Source organism: Lagenorhynchus albirostris, chromosome 9 (assembly GCF_949774975.1).
Source record: "Lagenorhynchus albirostris chromosome 9, mLagAlb1.1, whole genome shotgun sequence".
In the NCBI taxonomy this organism is placed as follows: Eukaryota; Metazoa; Chordata; class Mammalia; order Artiodactyla; family Delphinidae; genus Lagenorhynchus; species Lagenorhynchus albirostris.
The window spans coordinates 9,801,960-9,819,721 of NC_083103.1; the positions used below are offsets into that span (position 1 = coordinate 9,801,960).

The 17,762-nt window shown below is 59.1% G+C and overlaps 1 protein-coding gene across 8 annotated transcripts in view; it reads left to right on the forward strand.

Moving 5' to 3' along the window:
• SYT7 (synaptotagmin 7) overlaps window positions 1-17,762 on the forward strand; it is a 63,585-nt gene that overhangs the window by 5,112 nt on the left and 40,711 nt on the right. For 3 of the 8 annotated variants that reach the window (XM_060158999.1, XM_060159006.1, XM_060159004.1), the window contains exon 1: window positions 164-303. The exons of 3 other annotated variants lie outside the window; for them this stretch is intronic. Coding sequence is in view for 1 of the 5 variants with exons in the window: in XM_060159003.1 (XP_060014986.1) it covers window positions 273-303 (31 nt within the window). In the remaining 4 variants the exon portion in view is untranslated. Of the gene's footprint in view, window positions 1-163; window positions 304-13,247; window positions 13,510-17,762 lie in introns of those variants that run through there. 2 more of the 8 variants (XM_060159003.1, XM_060159001.1) reach the window with 2 other exon arrangements.

Sequence of the window (17,762 nt, forward strand, 5' to 3'; positions counted from 1 at the left end):
ACACACGCTCCGGCGCGCACACGCGGCGCGCAGGCAGGAGGGAGGAGGCTCGGCGCGGCTCGGCGGCGGCTGCAGCGTGCTCGGCGGGCGGGCGGGAGGGCTGGCGGGCGGCCCCCGCTACCCGGCTCGGCGGCTCGGTGCAGCCCGCGCGGCCCCCGCCCTCGGACCCGCCCCCGGGGGTCGCCCGGCCCCATGTCCTGCAGCGGCGGCGGAGCAGCGCGCGGCCACGGGCGGCTCTGAAGAGCCCGGAGGGAGCCGGCGACGAGGGGACCATGTACCGGGACCCGGAGGCGGCCAGCCCAGGTAAGCGCGGCCCCGCGCGGGCTGGGGCGACCCGAACCGGCGGGCAGGACGGCGGCAGCGCCGGGAGCCGTCTCGGAGCCCCAGCCCGGGGCTACTGTCCGCCGGAGCCGCACGGACTCCCCCCGCCCAGGGTCATCCCACACCGGGGGCGCGGGCTTGAGCGGCAGCAGCTCGGACCCCGGCCCCCCGCAGTTCGGGCACTGCCGAGCTTGATGCCGGGCGCCGGCTTTGCAGTGTCCCCACAAGGACCTCCCCCCCCACCCCCAGCAGCCCAAGGACAACGTGTGTGGCGGAGCGAGGAGCCGCTGCCCCCGCAGTGCCCTCAGAGGCACCCCCGGGTCCCCAGCCCCAGTGCCTCCCGGGTGCCAGTGCTAGGGGACCCCAGAACAAGGATCCCGGGCAGCTTTTAGCCAAGGTTGTGGGCACCGGGAAGCAGAGTGACATCGGCGGTGCCAACTGTGAATTGAGAGGGTGCCAGGGGGCAAGTGGGCATCTGGTGCAGCAGCAGGGGAGGGGGGCTTCTAGAGGGTGGTGAGCCACAGGAGCGTTGAGGAGGGAGGTAGGGGTACCTGAAGGGAAAGAGAGCACGGATTGATGAGAATAGGGGTACCAGGGGAATGTTCTCCTGGGCTTGGGGAGGGGGGAAGCAAAGAACCCCAAACTCACTCCCGTCCTGTCAGGGTTGGCAGGGGGAGGGGCCGTGCTCCCTTGCATTTCTCCTGAGCCCAAGCCGGGGAGTGGCCTGGGAGCCCACGTCTGCCTGGTATCCTGGAAGCCAGGCCAAGGAATCCTTCCACCTTCCCCGGGAAATTGCTCTGCCATTTCCTCCTTGGCTCCGGACGCCTCCTCACACAGCGCCCACCTGTAGGCAGGTCCCCTGCAGCTCCTGCCCAGTCGCAGGCTCAGCTCCCACCTGGGGTGCCCCACCCCTGACCCAGCACCCGCAGTCTGCCAGTTCTGGTAGCAGGGTCTCCGCTTCTGGGTTTCTGTCTGATGCTGAAAGCACGACACCTCAGCCTGAGGACTTGCTCCCAGACGAAGAGCCTCTAGGCTTACTCCTGCTAACCTCTGGGGGTTGGCTGGGCGTCCTGGGGGAAGGGAGAGCTCTAAGGCCCTCCCCAGAAGGGGCCTAGGGCCCCAAGGCTTTCGAAGGCAGTCCAGTGGGCGCCGGCTTTGTCCACTCTTGCCCCAGCCCCACATCTGCTCTTTCCCTCTAGGGGCAGCCTCAGCCTGTCCCTGCATCCATTCTTACCCTCATCAAGCCATGGCAGCCCGAGCCCCCTGAGGAGGACCTCCTGGGTGCCAGGCATTGCACTCATTCAGCGCTTGCGTATATGGGTGAAAGAGACTCAGTCTCCCTCTCTGGAACCTCATGCCCATCTATGAATGTCCTCTAGGTAATGGCAGAAGGGACATTGCCTTTGGAGACCCCTCCCTTCATCTCTCTGGACCCAGGTCACCTACCCTGGCATCTTTCCCCAAGACACTGCCAGCTTCCAGCACTTGGACCAAAGACAGAGGTGTTCTCTTGCTTGGATCACCCTCTCAGAATTAGTTCAGAGACCAGCTCCAGGGTATGAAGATGGAAGGGGGGATGCAGTGAGGACACTCCCCTCCCCTGCCCTGCCAGGCTGGCAGCCTCCCCTTTCCTGTTGTTAGGCCAGTGACCTGGGGCCCTGCCCTCGTCCCCTCTCCCTCCCTCCGTTTTCCTCCCACGCCTGGGCACCATGACATCACCACTCCTCCAAGCACCTCTGCCCTCTCCATGGAGGCCAACTTGATGTGCTTGGCATCTTCTGGGCAAAGGGCCTGGAACCCAGTGCTGCCCCTGGTGTGCTGGCGGCCCCCAGACTTTTCCCTCTCCCCCTTGAATGGGCCTTGCTGTCTGGGCTGGAGACCTGTCTTGCCCACTCTGGCTGCAGGACCCACTAGTCCTGTGGCAGGGGCAATTCTGACCGGGAAACAGACCAGCCTTACGTTTACTTCTCTCTGATGTGGACAGTGGCTGGATGGGGTCAGACATAGGCTGGAGAGGGCAGAATTTGCTTTTAATCCTAGTCCACTGGGGATCTCTGAGGGGCCGGGGGGTTGGGGGGCCTCAATCTGGCCTCTGTGCCCTCTGGCATCCCTGCCCACCTCCTATAATCCCTACAGCTTCAAGCCAGACTTCCCACCACCACCCCTCCACCCCAGCTCACCCCAGGCTCCCCAGACCCTGCTCCCCTAGGCAGGGTATATGTCCCCCAAGGCAGGCACCAGGTGGGAGTAAGATATGCAAATTAATTCCCGTGTGATTCAGGCCCATCCATCTGGTCCCCCAAAGGCCAGTACCATTTACATCCTCATCCCCTCATCCCACTGCCTGGAACACCTGTGGCCCAGTCCTTTAAAAAAAATCTTAATCTCCTGTCTTCTTGTCCCAGGATGGTTCCAGAAGGTCCCTGTGTACCCCCTCCTTCAGCCCATGCGCTCTGCAAGTCCCCACAGGGCTCAGTCTGCTGCTAAGACCCTTATCCTGACAGGGGACAGGAGCAGTTCCCTCCCCTTGTGGGCCCCTAGCCTCCAGGCAATTCTCTTCCTGATCTTTTGTGGCTGAAGCAAGGGACTGTGGGGAAAAGCCACAGCCCAGTGAAGAACGAAGACCAGCCCCCCCCCCACCGCCCTCGCTTCTGCTCCAAACTCTGCCTCGCCTCCCCCCAGCCATGCCTGCAATCTCCCCTCTGTCCCCTCCAATAGACATGCGGCCCTCTCCCCGCCCTCAGCCTCCATCCTCTGTCCATCCCAAAGCTGGCCTGGCCAGGCCTCCCTGTGTCCCTGTCCCCCGGCAGGGCAGGACCTCGGTAGGCCCGCAGGGGTCAGTGTTGCAGTGGGCAGGCAGGACGGCAGCAGGGAGAGAGGGAGGGAGAGGTGACCTTGCGGGTGAGCAAGGCCAGAGAGGCAAAGTCTGGGCTGGTGCAGCGGCTCTGGGAGAGGGTTCAGGTCCTGAGGACTGCCAGCCCTGCCCCCAGCCCTCTATGAACTTGTCCTTGGGGATAGCAGTGCTTGACGTCTTCTCTGTCTGTCCCACCTGTTAGTGGGCTCTGCCCCCTACAGCAACTCTTCCAGGCAGGTCGTTCCTAGGGAGTGTGGGGGACCCTCTGCATGGGCCAGGGGGCCTTGGCACATAGGGTCTTCTCTCTCAATGCAGGAGGATCCACACGATTGTCCAGGCCAACCCTCCACCCACTGGGCACAGGTTAGGGACAGAGGCTGTTGCGTGGCGTGTGGCGCAGGAATCGGGGCTGAAAGGGCAGATCAGCGGTGTACGCTGTGAGGGCCGTCAAGTTTAGGGAGAGGGGCTGGGGTGTGGGACTGTCCAAGGAGGCCTGACTGACCATTTCACTGACAAACCCTGCCCCCACCCCCAGCTCCCCCACCTGCACGGGCCCAGACCTCCCTGGCCTGCCTCCTGGGCTTGGCTCACAGGCTGGGACTGAAGATCAAGTGACCTCCCAGCGGGCCATGGCTGTGAGGGGGACTTGGGACAGAATAGGTCCAAACGCAGGGCTGGGCATATGACTTCTGCCGGGTTTGGGTCAGGGTAGCCAGTGCCCCCAAGCTGTAGCGTTTCCAGGGAGACAGGACTTCCCCCTGCCCCTTGGCCTCCGATCATGCTGTCCAGTGGCCTTGTGGGGACAGTTTGACTGATAGGCTGGGTGCTCAGGACTGGGGGATGGTGGAGAGGGAGAGAGCCTCAAAGCGCCTCCTGGTTGGGGAAGAGGGGCTAGAGCAGGCTGGACTGGGGTGGGAACCCACAGGCCAGCAGGTGACAGGTGAGGGACAGCTGGAAGGCAGAGGAACAGGTGGGTGTCAGGCGAACAAAGACAGGCCCCGGACAGCTGGGCCCTGCCCCTGGCTGACCCCAAGCTCAGGCCCAGGGGGCACTGCAGGTAACATCGAGTGACAGTGGAGGACTGTCCCCTTCTTACCCCCTCCAGCCCTGCCTGAGGGGCAGGCAGAGGAGGAGTGTGTGGGCCCCCCCTTCCCACTCCTCCGTTCCCCACCCGCACTCCCCGCCCACCCACCCCCATTCTCTCAGGGGCTTTGAATCTTTATTGAATCTGATGGACCGTTCTCAGTAACTGCTTCCCGCAGGGGAGTGAGGCTGGGATCAGCAGGGAGAGGAGTGGTAAGGGGGGCCTCGTGGTGTGTGGGGGGGGGGCTCGGGGTCGGGGGGGGGCGTGCGGGAGGCAGGATCCTGAGCGGAGGACTCTTGGCTGGACAGGCTTCTCGGAGGCACGGAGGCATCTCAGGTAGGTGCCCTGCGTGGAGCCGGCGCCCTGTCCCCTGGGCCGTGCCGGGCAGGTGGAACATGCCGCCAGTAAGGTCAGTGCTCTCTGTAGAGGCTGTCACTGGTCTGGCCAGGTGCCAGAGCCAGCCTGCGCCAGGCCAGCCCGGGAGCCCACCTGCCTTGCCAGGGGACCCCAGCCAGTGCTGCCAGGTGGACCTTGCCAGTTCCACGGACGTGGATGTCCCTGACCTTCCGGGCAGCAGGGGCAGGCTTGCTGGGCCCTGTCCAACTTGTGTCTGGAGGGCAGGACTTCAGTCTCACCCAGCAGAATTCCCCAGGGGTTGGAATGGAGTTGGCAGGCAGCATGGGACCTGTGGAAGGGGCTGGACGGCGCCCAGAGCCTGTGCCTGGGACTCTGGGCCCGGTTGGTCAGAACGTGGGCTGGCATGTCGGGCCTGCCCTGGGGGGCTCTGCAGCTTCTGGTTGGAGGAGCCCCTTGGAAGAGGTGTGTCGCCTGTGAGGCTGGGCTGGGGGCCGACTACTATGGTGAGCTGGGACATCTGGGGAGTTGACATGTCCGAGGGGTTGAGTGTGTGGGGCTGCAGCACCCGGGGAGCGGGAGGGCGGGGCCGGTGCCCAGAAGCGCTGCGCTGCGTGTGTACCTGTGCGCGCGCGGGTAGCAGCTGGACGGCCGTACTCGCTGTGCTCGCCTGAGCTCTGTACCCGCTGTAAACAGCAGCTAATGAGTGGACTTGTAGCGAGGTGCGTCGAGGTGCCCAGGGAGCTGTGACGGAAAGCGTTGGGGGACGGCAGCTCCCCTGGCCCTGTACCCAGCCAGGCGGGGCCTGTGCCCTCCAGGGGCCCTGCCTGCCCCCTGCCACACCCTCCCACCTGCCAGCTTGGCCACCTCTGAGGGCTCCATCTGCTGGGAGCAGGGCCTCACCTGGCTGTGTGGCGTGCATGGGCATGGATGGGGGTGGTGGGGGGGGTGGAGCTTTGGCCTGTACAGATACAGGCATGTCCACAATAGCATGTGGGTCTGTCCGTGTGTGTGTGTGTGTGTGTGTGTGTGTGTGTGTGTGTGTGTAACTGGGCATGCATGTGTCTGATTCAGTGTGTGTGTGTGTGTGTGTGTGTGTGTGCGCGTGTGTGTGTGTGCACCCCTTCCCAGAGCCCTAAGAGAACTGCCCACCCAACCCCAATCTTGGTAGTGGCCCTGCTTCTTCGATGCCCTTCCTGGAGTGCAGGAAGTTGGAGTTCTCCAGCTGGCTCGGGGAGAAAAGGGGTGACTCTTTCTGCCCATCGGAGGAGGCAGGCGGGAGAGGTCTGAGCCCCAGCTGGGAGTTGCTGGTTGCATCAGAGAAAGGGGAGAACTTTGGGCCTAGAGAACCCCCAAACCCCAGCCCTGTGGTTCTAGGTCCCTCAGGAAGCCCCCAAAATGAGAGAGGTGGGGTGCCAGGGGGTCCGTCCTAGCAGGTCCGTCTCACAGTGCTAGCTGGCGAAGCGAGCACCCTGCTTCCAGCCAGGTGGGGCGGTGGGTGTGGGAGGCCCCGAGGGGTGGCTGCTTGAGTCCCTCCACGAGGGGAGCAGAGGACAGAGCTGTGTGGCTAATGTGTCCAATTAAATTACTTCAAACCCTGCCGTGGCAGATGCTCCCGGCGGGGCCCTGGGTACAAATTGGATCCGTCTTGTTACCACGGGGTGGTGTCAGTGGAGCCAGAGAGTGGTGTCCAGATCAACCAGTAGCGCGGCAGGCCCTCTCCTGCTCTGCCCAACCTGGGCCTGCCGTGAACCCCTCGCGCACTCACTCACTCCAGCCTCCCTCAGGTTCCTCAGGTCCACCGGGTCCAGGTATCGGGGCTCCCTGTACAAATCCTTGCCATCCCAACCCCAGTCCCTGGCAGCCCAAGGGTCCCTCTGAGCCCTCACTTTCTTTCTCCAGGAAAACGGGAGTCCCCTGCTTTATAGGGGGTTCAGCCTAAGGAAGCCCCTCTTAGGTCACCCAGCATACCCTGTTCCCTCCCCTGATAATAACGATAGGACAATAATAACAAGTCCTCATTTGTGGAGCACGCAGTACGTGCTGCGCACTTTACCTCCGCGAAGCAGGGGACGGCTTGCTTCAGCTAGGTCTCCGGGGTCAAAGAGCCTCTGGCAGAGACATTTGCGGCTGTGTCCCTGAAGCAAGTTACTCACCACCCTGGCCTCCGTTTCCTCCTCTGTTAAATGGGTATGAGGATGGTTCTTACCTCCCATGGGATTGGAGGATGAGATAAGGCAGAAAACATCTTTAGCAGAAAGCCCTGCACGTAGTAAACACTCAGTCAACGGCAGCTGTTATCAACATCGCCCTGCACCGAGCGATCGATGTGTGGGACGAGGGTTCCGGAAGCTCCGAGGAGGATAGGCCTGCCTCAGCCCTGGTGGAGGAGGCCTGGGGAGGGCTTCACCGAGGCAGAGTCTGTCAGTTACCATCAAGACAGCAAAGGTGTGTGGCGCGTTCCATAGGTGCCACGACGTACGTTAGCTCTTCCATCCTCAGACCACCCTGGGACGGGGGCATTTGCGGGTAGAAGTTGATTTGGGATTCCAGCCACACCACCAGACCCAGGAGCGTGAGCGTTGGGTCCGGGGCTTTGGGTGTTGCAGGAAGAATAAGAGCTTGCCATGTGAGCAGGCAGGGAGGAGGCATTCTGCGTGATGGGGACAGCACATGCAATGGCCCGGAGGTGTGACGGGTCTTGGCCAGTCGAGGCAGCAGTGAGTGTCTGAGCGTGGGGGGCTGGAAGGGAGTCCTTTGGGGGGCAATAGCAGGAGTTGAGGGTTGGGAAAGGTGGGCTGGGCCAGATTATGAAGGTCCTGGCATTCTGAAATAGGAAGGCTGGGCTTTATTTATTTATTTTTTTAAATTAGGGCAATGGTGGGCCGTGGATGGCTTTCAAGCATATCTCTATAAAGAACTTTAACTCGGTGGCAGTGTGGAGGGTGGAAGCCTGGAGACAGGCCCATATCTGGAGCTGGAGGCCCAGCCATTAACATATCTGTTCCCACCTCTGCCCAGACCCTCCTCAGTCCCTCACCTGCACAGGACTGTGTCCCAAGCAATCATACCAGGTGGTCTGGGACCCTGGCCTTCGAAAGCTTGTGGTGTGTAATGGGCAGTCAAGGGGACAGCCTGGCGCAGGTGGGCACGGATTTCCCCTCCCCACCGGGGGCTTACCTAGGGGGCTGGGGTATCAGAGAAAGCCTCCCAGAGGTGGACAGGCCCAAGGCCCAGCGAACGCGGTTACGGTTCCAGAGAACCGCTCTGCACCCGCCGCCCCCACCGTGGGCATCAGGGTCCAGCCCTGGAGGAGCCGCACAGCTCAGGTTCCAGCTGCCAGGCCTGAGCTCCAGAGCCCCGCCGGAGGCAACCCGTCTCCACAGCAACTAGGCAGGCCACCCCGCTCCCCGTGCCCACGGCCCCTGGCACAGGGGCCCATTCACAGCAGGGCCTGGGTACATCTTCCCACTTCCTAGGGGGCCACCCCAGAGCAAACGCTCTCACACCCAGGCACTGGCAGCGTGCGAGCATGTTGGCGTTTGGGTCCGTGTGTGCACGTGGTGTGTATGTGTGCCCCGCGGCAGGACGCGGCGGGGTGGGGATGGTCTACGTTTTCTAACCACCTTAGCTGGGGATATATTCCCCTGCGGGAGAGGGTCCAGCAGGCGCCAAAGGGCCAGGCTGAACTGTGGGCTCTCAGGGATCATGGCAAGGAGGCAGCCCAGAGAAGAGACAGTTAGGAGGATTTGCCGCTAAGGGAAAGCAGCGAAGGAGACTCTCTTAGCAGTGCCTGGTGGGTCCACAGACCGTCTTGTTCTTCACCTACATCTTCCATTTAATCTTCACGGCAGTCCCTCAGGGAGAGCTCATTACCACTGTTGGACAGATAAGGAAACTGAGGCCCAGAGAGGTGGAGTGTCTCACCACGTCACTCAGCAGAGCAGGGATGAGATTGCAAGTCAGCCTCACTCCCAAACCTAGGTCTTAACCACTGGGCGACACTGTCCAGTGCCTCCCTTATCCCACTAGGATCTGAGCCAGCCTGTCTCTCGGCCCATCCCTCGGAAGGGAGGGCTGGGAATCGGTACTGGCCCCAGCGCCTGCTTTAGCACTCCGTGTCCCCTAAAGCTTTGTTCTCAGGTCCCTGGAGTGGGGCGGAGCCTCCTTCCCATCCTGTCTCCTCTCCCTCTCTCCAGGCCCCATGGAAGGATCCTCTCACTCAAGGGGAGGCACCCCTTACTCCCTGCTTGGCACCTGCCAGCCCTGGAGGAGCCTGATGAATCGGCTGGGTGTGTACCCCCCGCACACAGAACCCCATTCCTCCCTCTCCAGCCCCCGCCTGGTTAGGGAGGTGTGAAGGGAGCGATTTCACAGCCTGTCAGCTGGGGCCTAAAAATACCCAGAACTCTGAGATGCCTGGGCAGAGGGAGGAGAGAGCAGGGACCAGGGATGGGGTTGCAGGGGCGCAGCGGTAACATGGGCAGAGAAGCCCTCTCGGCACCACAGTCCTGCTCGGGAGCGATGGGCAGAGCCACTGCCCCCGGGTCCCCCGTCTGGCTCCGTGTCTGGCGATGCAGAGGGGAGCTGGCATCTCTAGGGTCTTGAGAGCTCAGCTCTGGCGCTCAGACCTAAGGGAGGGCTTAGTCTCAGACAGGAACCGTGAACCTCGGGCCCCCAGAGCCTCCGATCGATGCCTCTTTCTCCCTCTCCGCCCCCAGGTTGGCTGGCATCTTTGGGCTGTGGGAGCCAGGCTGGGCGTGTGCCTGCTTCCTTCCTGGAGAAGGTGCCCGCTTCTGTTGGGGAGCCGTGTGAGGAAGGCACCGTGGATGGGGGTGCCGGCAGGTGCGGGATGTGACGTGCGAGCCACCCAGGCACCGGAGGGGGGCAGAGGAGAAGGGGCGTGGCGGCCCACATCGCTACCGCGTGGCCATATGCTGCAGCCTGGCACACGGCTTCCGCGAGTCAGCCCAGAAAAGGGGGCCGTCCGTGTGTATGCGTGCATGTGGGCCTGCCGGAGCTGGCCTGTTCTTGTGGACATGGATGGCCGTGTGTGGCTATTCCAGACAGAAACTGGGTGGAAGCACAGGAGCGGGCGTGGAAGCGTGAGCAAACGCGTGGCGTGTCATGCAGACACGTGACAGTGTGTGTGCTTCCCATGTGGAAATATGATGGCATGTGTGCCTGTGCAGAGGGACATAGGCAGATCTCTCTGGGGCACCAAGCAGGGGCTGAGAGAGTCCTTAGGGAAACAGTGCAGAGTAGCAGGCAGAGCAGGGGCTCTGTGTCAAAAGCAATGGGGTGCGAATCCCAGATCGGCCACGTATTGATTAGCTTTGTGGCCTCGGGCAAGTTACTTAACCTTTCGTTGCCTCATTTCCCCGTCTGTAAAGTGGAGACAGTAATAGCTCCTGCTTCAGAGGGCTGCTGGGAGGTTCACTGAGTTAATGTCCATACATTGCCTGGAACGGTGCCTGTCACAGAGTTAGCACAGTGCATACTAGCTCTTGTTATCTGGTCCTACCCTTTGATGATATAGGTGGGAGCGCCAGGCCAGAGAGGGCAAATGACATGCCCAAGGTCACACCGTATGTTAGTGGCAGAGCCAGGACTAGAACCCAGACTCCAGCACCTTAAGACAGGGCTTGTTCAAGTCTGAGACCTCCTTTGGGCCACAAGAAGCCTCCACAACACAGAACTGTAACCCCATTGGCATTTGGGGCCTAGATTCCGCCAGGGCTGGGCTGGGATCTTGGGAACTCTGGGATCTGAGCATCTTCAGATAGCGCTGGGGTAGAGAGGTCCTCAAAGTAGTGGCCAGCCACCTGAGTTAGAACCAGGCCACTGGTTAGTCTGCGGACTTTGCCAATTACTCAACCCTGAGTCTCAGTTTCTTCCCTGTAATAGAATAATAGTAATACATACTCTATAGGGTTACCCTGGGGATTAAATGAGATCTGCATGTAATGTCTTAAGTGGTGGGAACACTGTACCTAATAAGTGCAATAATGTTAGCTGCAGTTGTAACCCTTGCAGAACCCTCCCACCCAGTGCTCTATAAATGGTGACTTCCTTTGCTTCCCTTCCAGCCCCTGGCAACCCTCACTCCCTTCTGCCTGCCACCCCACACTCCACAGAGCTTAGACTGATCAGGGGCTGACTTGCTGGCGACCAAGACCTGTGTTGTCTCCCGTTATTGGCTTTGCCGAGGAGGGAACAGGACCCACCACTGCAGCTTAGCCCCTGCTCCCTTTTCACCTGGCCTTAGCACTCACTTGCTCTGTGACCTTGGACAAGCAGTCTTTCCTCTCTGGACCTTGATCCTGCCTCTGTAAAGCGGAGGGGCTAGACCACACGGCCCCAGAGCCCCTTGGCCATGCTGTTTTGTGACACCCAGGAGGGTCCTGGCTTAGCCTGCTGGAGGGGGTGGCAGGTTGGCAGGAAGGGAAGTCGGCTGGCTGCCTTGGGCGAGTGGAGCATCTGGGGCCTGAGCCGGCTGGTGGCCTGCCATCATGCCCGCCCACACCTGTGGCTGCGTAGGAGGGCGTGCAGGCCCGACGGGCTGGGCACTGACATTGGGGGAGGCTCAAGGACAATGATGTAGAGAGAGCCCTTCTTGGGGCCCTGGGAGCTGCCACTCCAGCTGTCCTCCCCCCCCCCTCCCCTTCTCCCCAGGGATTTCCTTTAGCAATTCCTCCTTCCTGTCTCCTTCCCCTTTCTGGAGTCTCCCAGTATCTCCCCGCCTCTACCTCTTCCACTTCTGTAATCTTGACCATTTTCCGGGGTGCCTTCTTTCCTCCCTCTGCAGAAGGGAGATCTCTCCCTCCTCTTCTGTCTCCCTGCTTCCTGAGATGCCTCCTTTTGCCTCCCTATGATGTGTCCCCGTTTCTCTGGATCCTCCCGGCTCCCCCTGCTTCTCCTGAGCCTAGGTCTCTCTCTTACTCTGCATGGCACGTCCAGGCTCCTTCCAGCTTCTTGTCCCCTGGCTCTCTTCCACTGCAGAGTCCCTCCCCCCTCAGCATCCCCAGCTCCCTTCTTCCCGTTCCTTGGAGCCTCTGACTCCACCACCAGTCCCCCTGCGCTCAGAAGTTTCCTGGCCTCCTTCCAATGATGGGGCCGATGCAGGCAGTTCCTGTGGATGCTGCTGCTACCCAGCACCTCAAGAACCCCCCACCCCTGTGAGTTGAGTAAAGGGGTCAGCCCAGGGCCCAGGGACTGTCAATCTTGCCTCCTAATTAGCAGGAAGTAATTGCCTGGAAAAAAATTTCATTTAGAATGAGACTTGGAGACTCCAAGTTAGAGCTGAGCCAACTGATGCTCCCCTAGGGAGCAGGAGAAGGGAAGCGGCTCAGGTCAGGGCCTCAGGAAGCCTGACCGGAGACGAAAGCCCTTAAGACCCACTTCCGGCTTGCCTGCAGGACCTCAGCCTTGAAGAAGTGGCAAGAGAGAGCTCTGGGCTGGGAGTCCCACCATCTTCATCTGACTTGTGGCTCCACTGCTCATCGTGTGACTTGGGACAAAACTTATTCCTTTGAGCCTTAGTTTTTTCTCTCCTGTAAAATCAAAGGAGGGCCTCCGCGCCATGAGGGCTGATTTGGACGGTGGCTATGAAAGCAATGTGCAGGCTGCAAAGTGCTGTGGGAGTGTGAGGTGCTACTGTCTTCCTCCGTGTGGCTCTCAGCTGAGACGTGAGGATCGTGGAGTGGTGGGGTAGCCCTGGAAACACGTAAGTGGCACTGAGGTTTCCCGAAGAACATGGAAGGATGGTGAGGTAGACCCAGCTGAGCTGCAAGATTAAGGGCAGACGGATGTGGTTTCCCATGCCAGTCTCAATACTTGCACCACCCTGAGTGGTCACCTCACCTCTCTGAGCTCCACTTTCCTGATCTGTAGGATGCGGATCCTGATGCTTTCCTGGGAGAGGGAGGTTGGTAAGGCTAAATGTGATAATGTTCGCAGAGCTCTTAGCACAGTGCTTGGCCTACAGTACGTGCTCAGCATTTGATATTAGCAATATCTACTGTAATTAAAGGATATTATCTTTACTCCATGCCTGGATCCAGAGAAGCTGATTTGGGGTGTTGTCTTCAGGTGGTTTTGTTTTGCTGTTTGTTTTTGGAAGAGGGGAATTTCTACACCCGTTGAGGCTAACCAAGCAGATCTTCTCAAAGTGCCCCTACCCGTGGGGTGCGAGGAGAGGAGTGGGCTGCAGCTGTGGGCTTCTCCCCCAACGCACACTTCTTCCTAGGCAAGAGCCGTGGGCAAGTTTCTTATGTGGGTGGGTGTGAGGTAGAGAGCCTCTGCCCTGGTGGAGGGGTGTTACGGGTCTGTGTGTTCATCTCGTTAGGACTGGCCCAGCAGCGGGAGAAAAGGTTGTGTTTGTTTAAACAGGTCTACCCCACCCACCTTGGAGGAGGGAACAGGAAGTTCCACCTGGTAGGGTCCAGCAATGTGGGTTGAGTCTTTGCTGTGAATGGGGCAGCATGGTACCCCAGGGTGGCTGGAAAACAGTCAGACAGCCTGGAGCTTTTGGGTGTTGGGCAGCACTGCAAGCTCAGAGCTCCAGATTGCCCCGGGAGGGTTGAGGGGGCGGCGAGGGCCCGGCGGTCTGCCGCTCCTTCCCCACACGCCCAGCGCCACCGCTGGGGACCTTCTGTGTTCCTGATCTGAGCGCAGTACCCGCGCCAGCCGCCAGGAGGCAGTGCGGCGGGGTCCCCTGAGGGAATGGGTTGCGGCATTTACATTAGAGGGGGAATTCTTTTTGTCTGGAGTAGGGCTGCTGACTGGAGTTCTTGGTATCTGCGGACCTCATCCAAGAAAGGGGGTTCTTGAGGTCGGGCTGCTCACTGCTGTGGCTTCAACTTCGGACTTATCACGGAGTGATTAGCAGAGTAAGGTAGGACCGCTACGCTGCAGTCCTGAAAAAGCTTCTGGTTTCCTGAATTCCGCTCGCCCGGGGCAATGCACGGGGTGGCCTGGAGGAGGGGGCAGTCTCGGGACTGAGTTTCTGTTTCAGAACCAAGGACAGAGGCCGTGGGCCGATCGTTGTTTCAGCACCGCGGACAGAGTTCAGAGCAGCGGGCTCTGTGGATCCATCCAAATATTTGCGGTGCAAACGATACCCCCAGAATATGGAAGAATGGCACCTCCAAGAGGGAGTCTCGGATACCTTATATTCCAACGAGGAGACTTGGGGCCAGGCAGTTGAGTTAGTGGACTAAGGTCACACAGCCAGTGACAGTGGGTGGCAGAACTGGGTTCAGATCCACAGTGGTCTCTCTCCAGCCACCTCTCCCACACCTGGATTCCCACTGGTTATATCCCTCCTTCCTGACCATCTCTGAGAGCAGCTTCACATTATGTTGCGTCCCCGAGAGCCCTTGAGCTGGTGAAGATTAAGTGGACCCCCCGCCACCACCAAAAGCTCAAGAATCTGAATCCCAGGATAGAAGATTCCTAGACCCTGTGGCTTTCATGGCTCCAAGCTTCAGATGGGAGGGTGTCAGGGCAGGACAGGTGCCCCGTCCTGTAAGGAAGCCTGTGACTTGGGGAGGTAGTGTTGAGTCATCAGCATGAGGGACTCTTAAGTGCTCTGAGATCCTCAGATAAAATGCCGCACACCATTCCAACCCCGGCTTCTTTGCAGCCGTGTATTATTAATAACAGTAAGATGCTGATTTAGGCCAAAGCACAACAATGCATTATTCATAAGAGTAACTAGTGGTCAAGGCCTGCGCTTAATCATCACACGTCCCTAATCCTGCCGCCGCTCCACAGTCCTGGTGGAGAGACCCTCCGACTGAGCTCCTCCTTTTCCTGGGGTCCTGCTGCCCTGATGGACATGATCATTTTCATGGCTGCCCAGGCAGCTCATCAACTTTGGGATCAGGGTGGGTGGCATGTTCCGGGCTAACTTCTGGCTGGACACCCTTCAGTCTGGGCTCCCTGCTCAGAGCTGGCACCTGGCCCTGTCTGTCCTGAATGGCTTTGACCCTGATGACTTCCATACTCTGCAGCTCTCTGGGGTCTACAGATGGCCTATTACCCCGCACCCCCTCTTTTGAGGCTGAAGACTGAAGGCAGATGCACCAGGCTTTCCTAAGCCAGGAATTGTGGGAGTTGTTTTTGGGGGGGTGGCTGTGGTGAGAGGAGGGGCTCACCGGGCAGAAGATACCCCCACCACCTCCATTAAATATGACCATGGATTCAAAACCCTCGGTAGACGCTGGAGTACTTTGTAAACTGTTGTGCACTGAACAAGCCTGAGCCATTATTACCAAGGCCACACTCTCTGCTGGAAGAGACAGCAGAGGTGGAGAAGGTGTGGGTGAGACCCTCGCAGCTCACCAGGCCCCGCTCCCTGGTGAGAAGTCGGAGTGCTTGTGGATCCTGACATGTCCCCGGCCAATGTCTTGCTGGAACGGCTCCTGGCCCATCCGGATAATCCTTCATTCGCTGTTTACTCACTTGGCATCTCCTCTGAATTCTAAACCGTCTGCATCCAGGCGGCCTCTGCGGCCCCTGCCAGCACCCTCTCCCTAGCTCACTCACACATTATCTGTTTTTGTTACAGTCAAGGTTGAGGAGGCTTGCTCTCCCTAAGCCCCTATTTTCAGCTACTTGTAACTTTCCGAAACAGTTCCCCGCAGGCCTCCTCTTTTGCCAGCCTTGTTCCCGCCCCAGGTGAGGCCGACATTGCTTTCGAGGCCTGGAGCTTTGCCTAGCTGTCTGGGGTTCAGAGTTTAGCTCATTGGTTTTCTGTTGCTTTCTCCCACACGCTGCCTTTTTCTGGCTTTCTTGTGTGTGTCAGGTTGAGAAGAGGAAGGGAGGTGGGATAGGCACCAGAAATGTTCCCTTCCGGTGCTCAAATAGCCCTGGGGCTGGTAGGCTCTGCCCTTGCCCTCCCACCTTCCCCCATTTCCATCTGCTCTCCGTGCACGTGGAGGGGTGCTTCCTGTGGAAACCTGTGACTCCAGCTTTCGCTGTTTTCCACCTCGAACGTCATCCCGCAGCCACCGGAGGATGGTGGGGGGAGGCGCTGGGGCATGATGCACTGTCGTGCGGAATCAAGTGGGAGGAGGCAGGACCAGGATGGGGATGTGATCCGCAGCAACACTGCTTTATCTCTGGAATAGTGGTTGCACCCTAGTCCGTACCAGAGACACGGCCCTGGGAAAGTCCTCAGGTACCCCACCTGCCCCTTCTTCCTGCTCCTGCCCGGCCCCAGGCACCCAACCCCCAACCTGTTCTGAGACTTTGAGAACATCTGAGCATCTGTCCAATGAGGCTGCTTTACTGAAGCCAAGGGCTGGGGCAGTGGAGGTGGGAAGGAGCCGTGGCAAAGGTGTGTGGGTAAGAGGGGTCGTTGAAGTGCTTGCGGGAGTTCGTGGGGAAGTGGAAGCCCTTTCCCCGGCTGCTCTTTGTTTTGTGTTCACTCCATTTCTTTCTTCCCTTCCGTCTATACTCGGAGCAACTTGTTTTAAGGCTTAGTGCCCGTGGGGCACAGAGTTGAGGTCTTCCAGACTCCAGGCTCAATCCAGGCTTTGTCTCTCTTCTGCTGTGTGGGCAAGTGCTGACCCCTTCTGAGCCTCAGTTTCCTTCTTTGGAAAATGAGGATAAGAGGATTTACCTTCAGAGGGTGCTAAGGACTGTGAACATGATTCAGTTCTGAGCATACCTTAGTTACTATGGCTAAAGGCACTTGGTGAGGAAAGCAAGGGCCTGGGATCTGAGGATGACTCCAGGACGTTAGGAGGGTGTGGGGGTGATGGGACAACTTTGGACTGGCTAGATGTGGGGAGTGTGTGTGTCACCATCTGAGAGTGTCAGAGCAAGTGAATTCTGGGGAAAAGAGCCTATGTGCTCAGATCTCCAGCATGTCCGATGGCTCCTCTATATCGTGTCCTGGACTATGGGCTGTCGGAGACACCGAGCAATGAGGAGAACCTCTTAGCCCTGCTTGGAGGACAGGCCTACTCCCAAGAAAAGGAGGCTGGACAGAAGGCAGTTCATTCAAGTTTGGAGACTGCTGTGAACGCTTGTCATCAGGGAGGGCTTCCTGGAGGAGGAAGGCTCACGTGGACCTTGAATAATTTCATGCATTTGTTTAGCACATATTTATCCAGCCTCTCCAGTGTACCAGACCTTGGGCTACAGAGATGAGTGATCTGGGGGGTCTCAGCCCTCCAAGTGTTCCCAGTGGGGGAAAGACATACAAAATGCTAATTATTAACCCACAGTGATGAATTGTCATAGTTACGGGGGCAACAGAAAGGAATGTGTGAGGGAATGAAGACCATCTTTGTCTAGGGATCTTGAGAATAGAAAGAAGAGAATAGAAGGGAGGGCATTCCAGGCAGAGGGGAGAGCTTACGTGAAGTCTCAAGTGTGAAAGAGGTTGGCCTTCTTGAAGGAAGGAGGGAAGTGGGGTGTGGCTGGGTCACGCAGTGTAGCATGTTACAGAGTGCTGTCACGTGCTTCACCTCAGAGGGGGACAGCCATAGCAGGGTCAAGGACAAGTTCAAGTTGCCTTAATTCCCCACACCTGTTTTTTCCTCTGCGAAATGGGAATAATAATTTTAAAGGTTGCAGAGAGCGCATGAGATGGTGCCTATAGACTTCCTGGCACGGTGTCTACCACAAAAGGCACGTGCTCAATGAACGTTAGCTATTATTTGATCCTGACAACACCCCAGCAGGGCAGGGCAGGGGTTCTTATCATCGTTTGAAGGTAAAACACTGAGGCCCAGAATGGGACTCGCCCTGGGTCACTGGCTGGGAGCAGAGGTGGGACTTGAACCCAAGTCATTTGCAAGTCTACTGCCTGTCCCACTGCTCTGCTCCAGAGGACAGATATGCATGGGGGGAGAATTCCAGGCCAGAGGAAGTGCATGAACATTTAGACCTCGTGGACAGCAGAGTGGTCCAGGCATCTGTTCGTGACCGTGACCGTGACCGTGACCGTGGGTGTGTGTGCGTGTTTGTGTGTGAGTGTGAGCATGGGTGTCCATTCAAGGGGTGAGTCAGCATGGCTTGTGTGTGTGTGCACGCACGCGCGTGTTTATATGCGGGAGGCGGGCATAGGCGTCTGTGCCGAGGGTGAGTCTCCGTGGCTCGTGTGTGTGAGCCATGGGTGTCCACGGCTCTGGC